General features: G+C 35.4%; 1 protein-coding gene across 1 annotated transcript in view; it reads left to right on the forward strand.

Annotated features, from left to right (window-relative positions):
* Positions 1-15,108, forward strand: part of LOC117179690 (growth arrest-specific protein 1-like) — a 36,738-nt gene that overhangs the window by 10,996 nt on the left and 10,634 nt on the right. Inside the window, exon 2 of the mRNA XM_033371714.1 lies at positions 7,061-7,346. Coding sequence (XP_033227605.1) covers positions 7,061-7,346 — 286 coding nt within the window. The remainder of the gene's footprint in view (positions 1-7,060; positions 7,347-15,108) is intronic.

The raw sequence follows: 15,108 nt of genomic DNA on the forward strand, positions 1-15,108 counted from the left end.
CGAAAAGTGCGATAGCTCAGGGTGTTTCTCGCACCACAGAGCATGCAGCCGTGCCATGTAACCCCGTTCACGGGCCACACTCGCATCGTAGCAGTCTAGCAATTCGTGATTCAGTTGCTCCGTCCACCCAAAGGTCACGAGATCCCGCCGATCCATCGCACTGAATCCATTTTCATTGGGTCCCCCAGCTCTAGATTGGTCGGCATTGTTGGCCGACCCATTGTCGGGAGCCCTGCGCGTTCTGTTGTTTTGAACCGCACTTACTACAACTATGTTTGGTGTTGTCATTGTTGTTCCCACGAGAAGCTAGGGAAAGGGGTTCGTCCATCCTTGTAGAGCCCCGCATGCAAGGATAAGGCTGTGTGCTCTGAAAGGTCGCCCGGTATCCCAGAGTCACCGTTCTAGGTTCCTTCGGGACCACCCCTGGACAATTGTCCGCGACTGCCTATTTATTTATGTAATCATATTCAGCAGAAACCCTTGGTACAGGGACCCTCTATCCGTAACCCGAGGACGCGTTCGGTGGCTTTGTCATAGGTACTTCAGTTTGATTCCAGAGGAATCAAAACCGAACCGAAATATATATGTGTGTGAGTGTGTGTTTGTGTGTGTGAGTGTGTGCATATGTATGTATGAAAATTTGTTATTTCTATTAATTTTTATTTTTATCGTCTCTTACTATATTGACAATACTTTTGATTTCTTTGTCCTCAATTATCGTAATTACTCCACTTATAAATACATAAATAGAATTTCTCTAATACAAAATATTATTGACATATTCCTTATATTTGTTCAACAAGCACTAAGACCAAAATATGAGTGATGGCTGAATGAGCCTCATTTTGCACGCACGCATTTACCCATTACTTTATCGCGGTATGTTCTTGCCATTTGCATGCGATATAGGTCACGTCGTATGTTTCGCACGCCTGCTTGAAGTGTGCATCGCACGATTATTATCTGGGTAATTCCAACCAAGCTCGGACATGTTGATAAATACATTATATTTAGAATAGTCCCTAACTTACAATCTACCATGTATTATGGGTACATCCATTAAAAATAATATAAATTTGAAAATTAATCACGAAAAAAAGATTTGGTGGTTGCCAGAATTACCATGAATAAAATATTGTTATGGTACCAGCACAAAATGAGCGTGTTCTACTGCTTGCAGCTTGACCAAAATGTCTCTCGTTTCAAGTGGTATAAGCAGACGCATATATAATATTGAATCTCGTATTAGAACAGAGGTGTTAGGGTATGAGGTCCAAAATTATGTACTCGGTTGCGCCGACTCGAAAAGAGAGATCACGTTCAATCCGCCACCATCAGAACACGCTTCACTGTTTGCACGTCTCTACCAAAAAACAGTAGTTGCTATGGAGGAGAGACGCCTTTATGGCTTGAGGAATGTTTTCCAAACGTGATTCTATGTTAAGGCTATGAGTTCCTTCTTTCTACATTAGAATCCATACAAGAACCTGTACAGGTTCCTACTACTAGGCAATCGCATAGTCAAAAATAACTAGTGCGCAGCTATATCTGCTATACGAAACTACTGCGCAACACTTCCGTTTCATCATCTGTCCTATATAGATCACTAATAGGATTATATATAGTGCCCTATGCAAGAAGCTGATTTATTTCCTATAGGTGGCTCCTATACCTAGCTACATAGGTGACCCTATATAGGATTCTATATAGGTCACTTATACGATCCTTATATAGAATCCTATTAATGACCTATATAGGTATTTGAAATAGGGGTGAAAAGACAGTGCTCTCCTCCTTGCTATGCAATATACTATTATAGAATCAAATCCATGTGAGATTCCAGAAATATTAAAACATGAAACTTAAAAGCTTGATAATAATAATGGAAGTAAATTATTTACACAAATAAATACAAAAGTGGGAATTATGGTAATTTCCTCATAAGACAATAGTCCATTACGAAGATCCAAAGTCAATTACAAACTCCCATTAAATAATTCCCATTTATTAGAAATCTTTGTGAGTGCATGAATAAATATTCATGTCTTCATATTCATGTCCTCCATTGCATGTACTATATTTTTTTCGTAGAGACGCACAAAATGGAAAGCGTGTTCTGCTGATGGGGTATTGAAAGTTATCTCTCCTGTCAAGTCGGCGAATCAATCACATTTAAAATCACTAAAAAGGAAACGTTGCACTAACCCATTCTTAAATTTTATGATAATTACATTTTCGAACATTTTAGGTGATTTTTGGATCGCGGAAACAACCCTAAACAAACGAGAAAAACAGAGCTGTGGAAGCTGTCACTTCACATATAGCCAGCTTCCACTATTTTTTATGCCTCGCTTTGCGATTGCGTATGTGCCTACATTCTGTTTCTAGTATATAATGTTGGGCCTGATACCCTAACACCACTGTTCTACTGCGACGACCAACATTATATATTTAGGTACACGCATGTCACTTGAAAAGGGAGAGTTTAGGTTCAATCCGCACGCAGTAGAACACGCTCATTTTCTGCGGTTACCACAAAATGTATTTATTTACGTAATTAATGCATTTCCATACTTTAATATTACGAAGGATTTGACGTCTCATTCGTTTCTTTACCCTCCTTTCTTACCACGCCTTACAGTAAAGCAAGAGACTCTAGCACGTCAACTAATTAAGGATGTACATTGAATAAAAATAAACTCCTATTCACAAGTGAAGTTATATATTGAAATAGTGAAATAGTTATATACGAAAATTGCAGATAAATTAAAATTGGATAGAGAGAGAAATGATTCTGAAGTAAAGAAATTGAATAATAAAAAAAAGAAAAAAAAAGTTATTTAATGATACACAAATTACTCGCAACTAGGCAAAGCTATTGGAATAATTTTCGAAATAATTCAGTGATAAATAATAATATCAAGCGCGTGTAAGTAGAAAGAAAAAAAATTAGACGTTGGATTCGTTTTTGGCGAACCCTAAAACTTTCGAGTAACCAATTTTCAATATTTCGGATTTATTTTTATATTTTCAGTCCGCCATATTATATCCGCCATTTTAAATTTTGCAACTCAGACGTTCGATTCGTTTTTAGTGACCTCGAAAATCAAAGATTACCGAGTTTCACTTTTTTAATCCCCATCAACTTCCCAAAATTAGATTTCTTCTTTAAAAACAGGCATTCTGATTGCTTTGTTTATTTGAAGCGCAAGCGATATTCGCGGTATCATCATAATCCCTTTTAAAATATTAATACTGACATCTTAGAAGTCGAAATATGCAAAAAACATTTCAGGGATATCTTAAAAATTAAATGTAAGGCTTTAATAACCAATTCATATCACTGATATAGGATTGATAACAAATTTGTAGATCTTTTTAAAATGCACAATTTTTGTCTAATCATCTTTTCATCTGTTTTGCGTAGTTTTATCGCAAAATGAAATTTATGATTTTCTATGATTTTTTATGTATTTAAAAAGACACATTTTTCTTGACTTTTTTCATATCGTGCATTATTTGGCTTAAAATGTTCATTTTTGTATGTTTTTTGTAATTTTCTAAATTCTATAAATCTGTTAACTTTTTTATGTATAAAAAAAGTCATTAGGATAAGTTGTTCGTCTTTTTGAATACTATGAATATCCGTACAAAGAATTTTTGAATCTTGAAAAAAAGGTCTTAAAAATATTCAAAATATGGTTATTATGGACAATCCAATCTGTCAATTTTTTGAAAGTTATCGCACTGAACAAACTAAGAATGTATAGACACAAACCATCTACGAACGAACAGACAGACACACATTCATAAATGCCTGTTTTTCGACAGAAATTCTTCACATTAGAGTGAAATAAAAAATACGTGTCATTTTTTTCCTTTCAAGAATATGGGAAAAAATCTTATAACATAAAAATGAGTTGTAAATCTGATATGGAATGACCCATATATAATGAAATAAAATAATTGATTTTAAACCCCAAATTCTTTTCAAGCGGGCTGAAATGTAGGAGAGCGTTTTAGGGACCATTCCTTACTTCTTTGTCCACGTGGACTTATTCCGTATTTTCTGAAAATTTGGATATTCATGATATTCAAGAGCAGGGAAACCAAAAGAAACGAGGAATTTGCTGAAAATTCGTTTTTTTTAAGATTACTAATACAAGGAATGAAATATGTTCTTAACTAATAGATTATTTAAAATATGTTAGAAAACTAATGATTGTCCGTAATAATATAGAATTTTTAGGGTGACCACCCAGTACACGAATAGTTGACGTACACTCGACGTCTTTTTTCGTATGAAAGTTGACTTTCAGGTTATTCGAAAGGTCACCGAAAGAGGAGTGAAAAGACATCCAATGTCCTACGAAAAGATATCTTTTTGACCTCTTAAGTTCAATTTCGGACGAGTATAATTTTTTCAAAAAACTTATTATGACGTCTTTAACTCAACTTTTGGAGAATTAGAAAAGACGACTTACAGATGTCTGGTTTACAGATTATGTACATTTTTTTAAACACTAAATCGAATAGTTCAATAAAATCGGCAAAAAGAAACAAAATTACGTTAAGGAAAGTGACATCTCACTTCATTCAAGTAATTTCGTTTATTCATACCGATTTTATTTCACATTTTCTCAATAAATAAATATAAATATTAATCTATTAATTGGAATGAACATCCAAATTTTATTATAAGAAATAATGCAGGGTGCTACATTATATTTACATCACATCATAAAAATAATTATATTATAAAATCGTTAAAATTTTGTTTAAATGTTTGTTAAGTAATGTGTACAGTAAAATCAAAGACTGTACTTTATGAATAATGAACATTTCTAAAACTTACGAAACATGGCTATGCTGAACTGCAGTTAGAAAATAAAAACAAATATAATACTTAATTTCAATACTCAGAGATGAGTGAGAGTTCTAAACAATCAAACTCAGGTCCAGTAGATCTTCTATCTGTTTCTAGCTTAAGAATTCACAAACGATTGATGCAATTACCCTGGCGGATCGAAGGAACCGAATAGAGCCTCTACAAAGTACCCGTAAAGAACCCATTGGGTCCCGATTCGGTTCCTTTTTTAAAAAACTTGAAGAAACAGCAAATTCAACTTTTAAATAGTTGAAATTCTGATACTACGTTAAAATTCCCTATAGAAGGTAATGGAATAAGCGGAATATTTTTTTTTTTTTTTGCAAAGGTAAAAAGTTAAAAATATATGTAAGGCGTATAACGCCTGTTGACTGCTAGACTTCAAACGCGACGCCTGTGTGTAGCAGTCAACAGGCGTTATACGTCTTATATATTTTTTAACTTTTTACCGTTGCAAAAAAGAACTATTGCGCTTATTCTGTTACCTACTGTAGGGAATTTTAACGCAGAATCCGAATTTCAACTATTTAAAAGTTGAATTTGCTGTTTTTTCGAGCTTTTTGAAAAAAGGAACCGAATGGGGTCTTTACGGGTACTTTGTAGAGACTCCATTCGGTTCCTTTGGTCCGCCAGGGTACCTTTCGCCTTAATTTATTGGCTGGGTGATGTACCTGTAATACAAATAAGAATCATTTATTAGCCTGTTTTTAAGTTATTAAATTAATTAGTTTTTACATGTAAAAAATGTATTACAATATACTCACTCTTATAGACTAACGACTTTAACAAAATTTATAGGTTAGATTGATAAAATATTAATTAATATTTTAAAAGAAGCATCAATGCGCAATTGTAAGAACATTATGAATTTATAATTATATGCTTACCTCAATTGATATTATTACCAGACAGAATTAAAATTTAAATCTTAATTATTGCAAAACATCAGCGCACTACAATTTTACCGCAAAAAAAGTTTATTATAATACTTATAATAAAACAAAAGAAGATATGAAAAATCCGTACGCGAACGAAAAGAAGACTTTTGGACTCATCGTAAAATTGTTTTTAAAAAGTCCTCTGTAAGACAAATATTTTCGGGTTAACTTTTTAATTTATCTTAAAGATAACTTTTTGACGTCTTTCGGAAAAAATCTCAAAGACGTCTAGCAAAGATGAGTTAAAAGAGCTCCAAAAATCGGCTAACGTTTACTGAACAGATGACTGTGTAGGAAAAGAAGGACTCCTCACCAACTTTCACCATAAATTCTTTCTCGCCCCTAGCTCAATTTGGCGCGTTCTTTGAAAATTAAAAGAGATTATCCTGTCATTATAACCTGTGAATAATAAATATAGAAAATTAAACTCTGAGCGATAGATTATTATTTATTAGACTAAGAAAGTGAAGATAAAACTTTTAAAATTTAATTAAACATAACGTTGCAATGGTACCCACGTTAGATTCGTACAGTAACAGAGACATAGGAACACTTTCCCTTCGCAGTCATTGGAATAGTAAAGTAAAGAAAGGGAACGGAAAACACAAACCGAATATATACCAGGTTATGGCCTTTTCATACGATTAACATTAGGACTCTGGGCCGTTTCGAAGTCGAAAATCTAATGGACTTCTTTTTCCATCGACGCACGTTAAAAAAAGAGGTCCGTTCGTTTTTCGGATTTCGACAGTGTCTCGGACTCCCACTGCAGTTTCAACTAGCACAATTTTTAGAGAGAAGTGCTGCGCGAACGCAAACGTAGTTAACAATGGCGTTAATCCAAGTAAATTTGTCATTGGTCAAACGATGAACGTTATTCCCCTCGAGCTGAGGCTTCGCTAGTAGAAATTGTGAATAAGATTTAGGTCTGCGCAATAAAAAATGCAAATATTGCGAAAATCTTGAAAAAGCAGGACATCAGACAAAAAAGAAGGATAGAAAGACAAACATCGAAAAAGAAGGACATGTCCTTCCAAAGAAGGACGTCTGGTCACCCTGCTTGCTTTCTCATATTATGTTGCCTATGCGCAGGAATGAAATTAAAATTCATGTTGTAACACACTTTATTATTCGTCGAAAAATCAATGAAACAATTTTCTACATTTACATTTTCACCTTCAAGATAATATAGTACCGTAACAGCGACTACAGTTATAAGAATACATTTTTTCAGGAGGATGCCTCGTAGTATATTATGGATGGACATCGTCCTGATATCATTAACTTTATCTATTATTTGTTTGACAAGTCGCTCAGTCGCATTACCAACAAATAATTCGATAACTTGTGATGAAGCAAGATTGCGATGTGCATATAGAACCGGATGTGGAATGGCTTTACAACACTACCTTACACGTTGCACTTCGGTTCTTCATGAGAATATTAACGAATGTCCAGAATCCTGCCAACATGCTCTCATTGCACTCACTAGTACTGATGAAGGAAAAGATCTAATGCGGGTAAGTATCAGTAGGCCCGGTCGGGCTTCGCTGCCAAATAAGTAGGCGAACCGTCCGGGAATACTATTATGAAAATAGCGTGTTGCCTATAGCTTATACATAAAGAAACTTTTTCGAATTATTAATCTTTATCTTTAGACTATAATTTCGAATAGCGAGCTAAACATAGTAAGTTTTGCAAACGGATAATGAAAAATAAATAATTAAAGTTTCCGTTGATATAATTATGATAATGACTTATATAGCTTATATGGTTGTAATTTTGCTGTGAAAAGTTCATGCGACGTGCGAGCTGACGAAAATACTTCAAGAATTCACGATTCAGGAGGTTCTCTCTCCCAAGATTTAGGAAGAGCTGTGGCGACTTATCTACCTTCCTCGGTCATTCTCGATAGTGGGGCAGAAATACCGTATGACACTCTTAACTAAGCTTTTTCATGACTTCGATCCCGTTTATTATGTTGGTGTGTTAAATATGTTTTATTGTGTTCCCATGTGAATGCTTATCTTTATCTTTTTTGGTTTCGCTTTTAGCGAAGCCTCCAATACAGCAGCGATTTCCAAACTTTTTTTGCAGTTTTCAGGAAGGGGCAGGGCCGCGACCCTATCATTTTTTTCCCCTCGACTAGAACCCAAGGGGGATACTTGACTCTGGGTCATGGGGAAAGTTGCATGCTTCACGCGAGAGAATTAGACCGGGTGAGAAAAATTAAAATGTGTTAAAATGTTAGTAAATTAAATTTTAATTAGTTGAATCAATTTCATAATCTGATTTTAAGCAAATGAAAAGAAAGTGGATGAAAATCGGTTAATATCTTCAATGCCCGTTGACAGTTCTTGTAATTTTGCATGTACTTAAAGATATGCTTAATTACTCGAAATCTTAACCGATTTTCGTCAACTTTTTTTTCATTTTCTTAAAATTACATCTGGAAAATGATTCAGATAATTAGAATTAAATTGAGCCATGTCTTTAGGATTTTAGTTATTGAAACAGCCTTAAATCTCATGACAATGAAAGGGTCCTCATAGCGGGGGGGGGGGGCTGCGTATAGTGCTCTCTCTCTCTCTCTCGAGTTTGCAACAAGCTTGTCTAAATCTTCCCATGTAAATCTTCTTTTAATGTTCCTTTAATATTGCAGGCAAGCTTGCAGAAAGATTCCGATCGCAATGGTCTCTCAATCTTGCCTCGCAATATTGCCGCATGGCAAACATTGCCTAAACCTTGCAATGCAAGCTTCCGGACCTTGCATCGCAAGGTTTAGGCAAGCTTGCCGGAAACTCTTGTGCTATCTGGGTTGTACAATCAAAATAATAGTAATCTAAAGTTTAATTCAGTAGATCTGTCGAATCATCTAACACTAAGTAATTTAAAGTAGTTTTTTAACTGCTTTTATACTTTTAAGTATTGAGATTATTCGGTTTATATTTTCAATTTAAAGGTTGTTCCTACTGGGAATGTAATATAATATATCATTTTTATTACAAATATGAAACAAAAATAATCGATAATTTCAAGCAAACGATTTGAATCATATTAGAAAGTATATTTTTTAAATGAGAGAACAATTAAACTATTTTAATTTAAATGTAGCCTAAATTTAATAATAATTAATTTTCATAAACAAAAGAAGCAGAATGTATAATTTTAAGTTTCATTATATAAGACTGTATACTGTTCATTACTAAATAATTGAAAATATATATGATATAGTTTAACTTTCGTTTAAATTAGTTCGTTCTTTACCAAAAAGGAAAAGAATTTTGAAGAAAGCAGTTGAATTTTAAAGAAAATAAATTAATTTCCAACAAATTACTTGAACCTCCGATAAAATACTTTAAGTTTCTATGAGCTGGCTGAATCTTTGAGCAGAAACTACGATTCTTATGTACTTATCTTCTTATATATTTTGCGAACAGAAGAATACTAATGTTTAAGATAATAATTAATTGCTTTTTAAAAACGTAAAAACGTTTTCAAACAAAGGAATAATTTACATTAGTGGATAATTTATAGATAAAAAAAAGATAAAACCCCTGAAAACGATCCCTCGAAGGAAAGTAGGGTAAAATAACGCAGACAAATAATATTTTATTACTTGCATTAAATTCACAATTATAGTAAAATAGAAACATGTATGTAAGAATTTATACAAATTCCACAATAGAATTATGTGAGATCAATAAAATTCGCCAAATACTATTAATTATTTTCAATAACTTAATTAAATTTCTAACCAATAGAATGAATATTCTAAAAAAATGTAATCTATACACAAAAACTCAATATACAATATACAACACACTTGAAGAAGAAAATAATTTAAATTACAATAAATAATTCACAAATCAAAAAATGGTATAATCTCTCAAAACAATCCTCGAAAGAAACGAGGAAAAAAACGCCGCCATATAATACATTCTTACTGACATTAAATACAAAATTGTAGTGGAAAGAAATCGTACATAAAGTCTTATATGTCTTATATGTCTAAAGTCTTATAGATAATTCTTCTTGTGATTATACAGGTATATGACAGTAATCATATCTTTGAAACATAGTAAAACATTTTTGATTGCAATGAATTGATACTCACTGCACTTTTTCATTAATATTCCTACAATAAATTTCAGATGCCCAATAGATCGGGTGTCAGATGGCGCACATATTTACAAAACACACCGACGGACAGCTGCCTCCTCCTACCCCCACCTAACCTGACCGGAAGTCTCCAGTAAATTCAACTCGACCAATCCGTATTAAGCACATGATTTGTCGCATCCTTCCTTAGAGAATCCTTGAGTCTAAGATGCACTCTGCAGGCGTATTGGCCATATAAGGACAGGCCCGCCAAATGTGCATTTTCAAGAAATGTTTGTAATTACAACTTGCGTAATTCACATTGTTATGACAATTAAAAATATTTTCATTGTGGAACACGAATAATCAAAATATAAAAATCTATTAATGACACAAATATTTTATTCACTAATAGTATTTGGCGAATTTTAGTGATCTTACAACATTCTCTTGTGAAATTTTTATGAATTATTTCCAATATAAATTTTATTTAATGCTAGTAAGAATGTATTATTTGGCAGCGTTTTTTACCCTCCTTTCTTTCGAGGTTTGTAGTATGCTCGAGGAAAAATATTGTTGTTTACAATTTCTTGTATGGAACATAAAGGTATGACGCTCCTGTTCTCATTATTCTCAGGTAGCGCGCCCCATGATAAAGAAATGCAGTGTTAAAGTTTTTTATTCAAATAATAAATACCGAATCGCACATTATATTGTAAACGAAAATCTTTTTAAATACCGTTAATACTGGCAAAATTCATAGGACTGTCACTTTTTAATACTGGAAGTACTACAGTGAAATGCGTACGGCAATCAGATTACATGATAAGAGTAGTGGACTGAGGTGGTACTCTCTTAAACATAAGTAGCAGATCTTTTTAAATTTTAAATTGAGTTTTGCGCTAATGTACCGTTTACACTTTTTGCTAATTATACTTAAATTATTCTAACAGCATCTGTTCATTTGGATATTTTTTGTTCGCTCTCAGATACTAAGGACCGCGTTGATGAAAATTCCCGAGAGATGGTAGATATATTCTATCTCTGTTCTACCATCACTGAATCATAAACATAAATCATCACAATCATAAACCGAAGTTGTTTCACAGGGGAAAATGGCTAGAGCGGGTGCGACATTATGTATGTATATATATATATATATATATATATATATATATATTTCAATTGGAAACGAGTCAGGCGCCCTCACTGTTTACGTTTGGATCCGTCTAAAATTTAAAAATGGTTTTGTATGATAAGCTTTTTGTTTGTGTTTTCACTATCATCAGAGACTGATAGAAAAATGTTTTTTGTGACCTTGGAAAGGTAAAAAATTAAGGTAAAATGTCTGAGAAATGACCAGATGCTCTTTTTCTGAATTGTCTTGGTTTTTCGGCTATTTAAATGGACCCTACTTTTTTGACGAAAACGTTGACAGGCACACTTACTTTGAGTTAAGAAGGGAGTATTTACCTGGACTATTAGAGAACGTTGACTTAGTAACAAGACAAAGAATGTGGCTTTAACAAGATGGTGCTCTGCTATATTTTGCATTCATCATACGTGAGTTTTTGAACTTAAATTTTAATGAGAGATGAATTGGAGAAGGAAATCCATTCGAATGGCCCTTCTTTTCACCAGATCTAAAATCAACTGATTCCTTTTTATGGGGTTATATAAAAAATGTAGTTTTCGCTCAGCGACCCACGACAAGAGAAGATTTGATGGAAACGATTCGGGCAGCTTGTGCAAACATCTCTTGAGAAACTTTGCTGAAAACTGTGTACACTTTTGAAAGACGTCTACGTTTGTGTCTTCAAGCCAATGGAGGTCACTTCAAACAGGCAAGGGGACTCACGTTAGTCAACCACCCGAAACATTTGATGCAAGGGGAACTCAAGACAATAAAGAACCCCAAAAGAAACAGAACTTACTAAGTTCACTCCGTTGTTTCTGGGTAACGCTAAGAATCAGGACAAAGTGTTTTTTTTTCTAACTAGTCACCGAAAAGTGACATTGTCAAGATTGTCACTTTTGTAACTGCATAGTCATAGTCTTTACATCTGATCCGAAAAGATTGTTACTGCCTGGGTGTTGAGGGGGTGTTGTGATAACAATCCATAGCCTGAAGTCTTTAAAAAAAATTCATTCATGCACAGAGTTCATTCTAAGAAAAATCGTCTTGACGTGAAATTTCCCGCTATGTTCAAATCCGTAGTCAAAATAGGGGTTCTCATTTAAGAAAAGGGTCTTACATCTATTTGACCTTAAAAATTGACCTCAAAGTAAAAATTGATGGTACAGTCGAATGTCCCCCTTAGTCCTGGTCAACCTTTATCCAAAACATTTCTTCGTAGATAAAGTATTTCAGAAGATATTTTGGATTATAGATTAAAATGAGTCACCGTGTATATCATATATGTGTGTGTGTGTATCTCGGTTTTGATTACTCTTGAATCAAACCGAAGGGCCTATGACAAAGCCACCGAACACGTCCTCGGGTTTTGGATATAGGGTCCCCATGCCAAAAATTTCTGCTGAATATGGTTACAAAAATTAATAGGCAGTCGCGGACAATTGTCCAGAGGTGGTCTCGAAGGAATAAACCCCAAGAGAATGTGCGAAAACCTTGTCGAAAGCTGAATGGGACCTGGGCGAGGTGTCTAGAATGGTGACTCTGGGATACCGGGCGACCTCTCAGAGTATGCAGCCTTATACTTGGATACTGGCTCTACAAGGATGGACGAACCCCTTTTCCTAGCTTCTCGAGAGAACCAAAATGATACCACCACACATAGTTGTAGCAAGTGAGGTTAAAAGAAATAGAAAGCGCAGGTCTTCCAAGCATGGGTTGACGAACAATGCCGACCACTCCAGAGCTCGGGGAGCCAATGAAGATAGGGGCAATGCGATCGATCAGCGAAATCTCGAGACTTTTAGGTGGACGGAGCAACAAAATCACGACTTGCTAGAGTACTATGATGCGACTATGGTCCCGGAACGAAAGGCTTACATGACACGACTGCATGCTCTGTGGTGCGAGAAACATCTAGAGTCATTGCACTTTTCGCACCAACGTCTGCGAACCCATGCTGAACTACTCCAAAAAAGGGGCTATGTAAGCGAAGCGCCTACTCTACCACTGCCAGAACCAGCCGGCAACAGGGAAAAAGAGGCGACACTAAAACCAATCACGGGCAGGCATTCGATAAAGGAAGAGCGTTGCATTATGACCCGGAGAAACATTAACTGCCAGGTTTCTCTCAAGCCTAAATATCTAGCTGAAATGAATTACGAGCTTCGCGGACATTTTTCCTAAGAATCCGACCTGTGGACTATCGATTGTTGTACGTATATAATAAGGAAGCTAGAGCTTTGGCCGATGCGAACTGCAAAACAAAACCAACGGTTGATCATAATACCGAAAGATGAATGCATCTAGTCGCCATAAAAATAGGCTGGGCAAGACATTACGCGTCAAAAATTCAGTGTGTGATTGAATACATAACATCTGGCAAGTATTTTAACGCTAAGGTTCGAAAGTCTGCGAAGGGCAGCATAGGCTAGACAAAGACTCAGAGAACATGAACAGCTTCAAGCAGCTGTGTCATGCCCACATAAAACCTAAGGAAGAATGCCCACCCATCACTACCGAAGAGGTGAAATAAGTATTAAGGGGTATGAAGAACTATTCCGCTCTAGGACCAGATGGTATGAAGACTTTTTGGTAGAAAAAGTTTCCTTCAACCCATCATCATTTGGCCCGTATTTTCACCTCATATTTAAAGTCGAAAGAGCCAGTTTCAGACTGGTTGGTGGAAGGACGCACAGTACTTCTGCCGAAAATGGGCTATTATGCCACTATCTTTAGCACTTGCCATTCCCAGAGGTATTTTTGCGGCAAAATTGCAAATCGAAAGTACAAGGTCAGTCATGTAATTTACATAAACTATCTTAAGATCTATGCTGGGAACAAAGAGAAACTATATCTAGCTCTCGGTATTGTCGAGCGGTACACTAAGGAAATAGAAATGGAATTTGGGTGAGACCCATGAGCCAAGGTTTATTTGAAGCGAGGAAAACTTAATGGCATTTCTGAAGACCCTGAGCTCGTTGATAAGAGCCGCATTCAGGATGTGACATCTATAAAGGATACTCTCCGAAGCAGATACGAACGTCTCATCTGGCAGATTTGGTCTTCTGAACTATCGACGAGAAACAAAGTATCTGCAACGAACATGCTTGCTGTCCCAGTAGTTCTCTATTCATTTGGAGTGTTTCCATGTACGAAGAACGAGCTCAGATCTTTTGATATCGTGAGACGAAAGGAGATGCACGGCATCTTCCATAGAAATGTGGAGGATCACTCAATGTCGTGTTAGCTAAATTTTGCTTTCCTTAAATCAACCGGATTGAAGGCTGGCACGAAGGGTTTCATTTTCGCATGTCAAGACGGTGTCATTTTAACCTTAACATACCGTCGCAACATTTTGAGCACAGATATTCCCAATAATAGCTGCAAGGCGTGCCAAGCACATCCTGAGCGTCTCGCACACATACTATCTAGCTTTCCAACTCATGCGGGAACGACCGACATCTAAAGGCACAGTGCGGCACTAAGAGTACTTTATTACCATCTCTGTCACTATTACGGCATTAACCTTAATAGCGCTCCTCTAAATGCTCCTAGGGAAATTGAGTCAATTGTCGAGAATGGGAAGTGCCGCATATACTGGAACTTTATATTCTCGACAATTGTTTCTGTTGCTCACTCGAGGCCTGACATGGTTCTTCTTGACTTCGAGAAGCGAACCATGTTCGTTATCGAGTTTTCGGCATCAGCTCACAAAAACATCATAACCAAGGAGAATGAAAAAAAAGAGAGGTATCGAGACCTTATAAGAGAGTTGCAGCGATTGTACCCGGAATATTCTGTTAAACTAATCGTCCTTATCATTGGCACTCTTGGAGATGCCAAGCTTTCAATGGTTAATAGCTTGAAAATCAACCCTGCGTGTGTTTTTATTAGAGAAATTCTATTTATGTATTTATAAGTGGCGTAATTACGATAATGGGGGCCAAAGAAATCAAAAGTATTGTAAATATAGTAAGGGATGATAAAAATAAAAATTAATAGAAATAAACAATTTTCATACATACATATATGAATTTGCATATATA

The sequence above is a fragment of the Belonocnema kinseyi genome, chromosome 9 (genome assembly GCF_010883055.1).
Source record: "Belonocnema kinseyi isolate 2016_QV_RU_SX_M_011 chromosome 9, B_treatae_v1, whole genome shotgun sequence".
Taxonomy (NCBI): Eukaryota; Metazoa; Arthropoda; class Insecta; order Hymenoptera; family Cynipidae; genus Belonocnema; species Belonocnema kinseyi.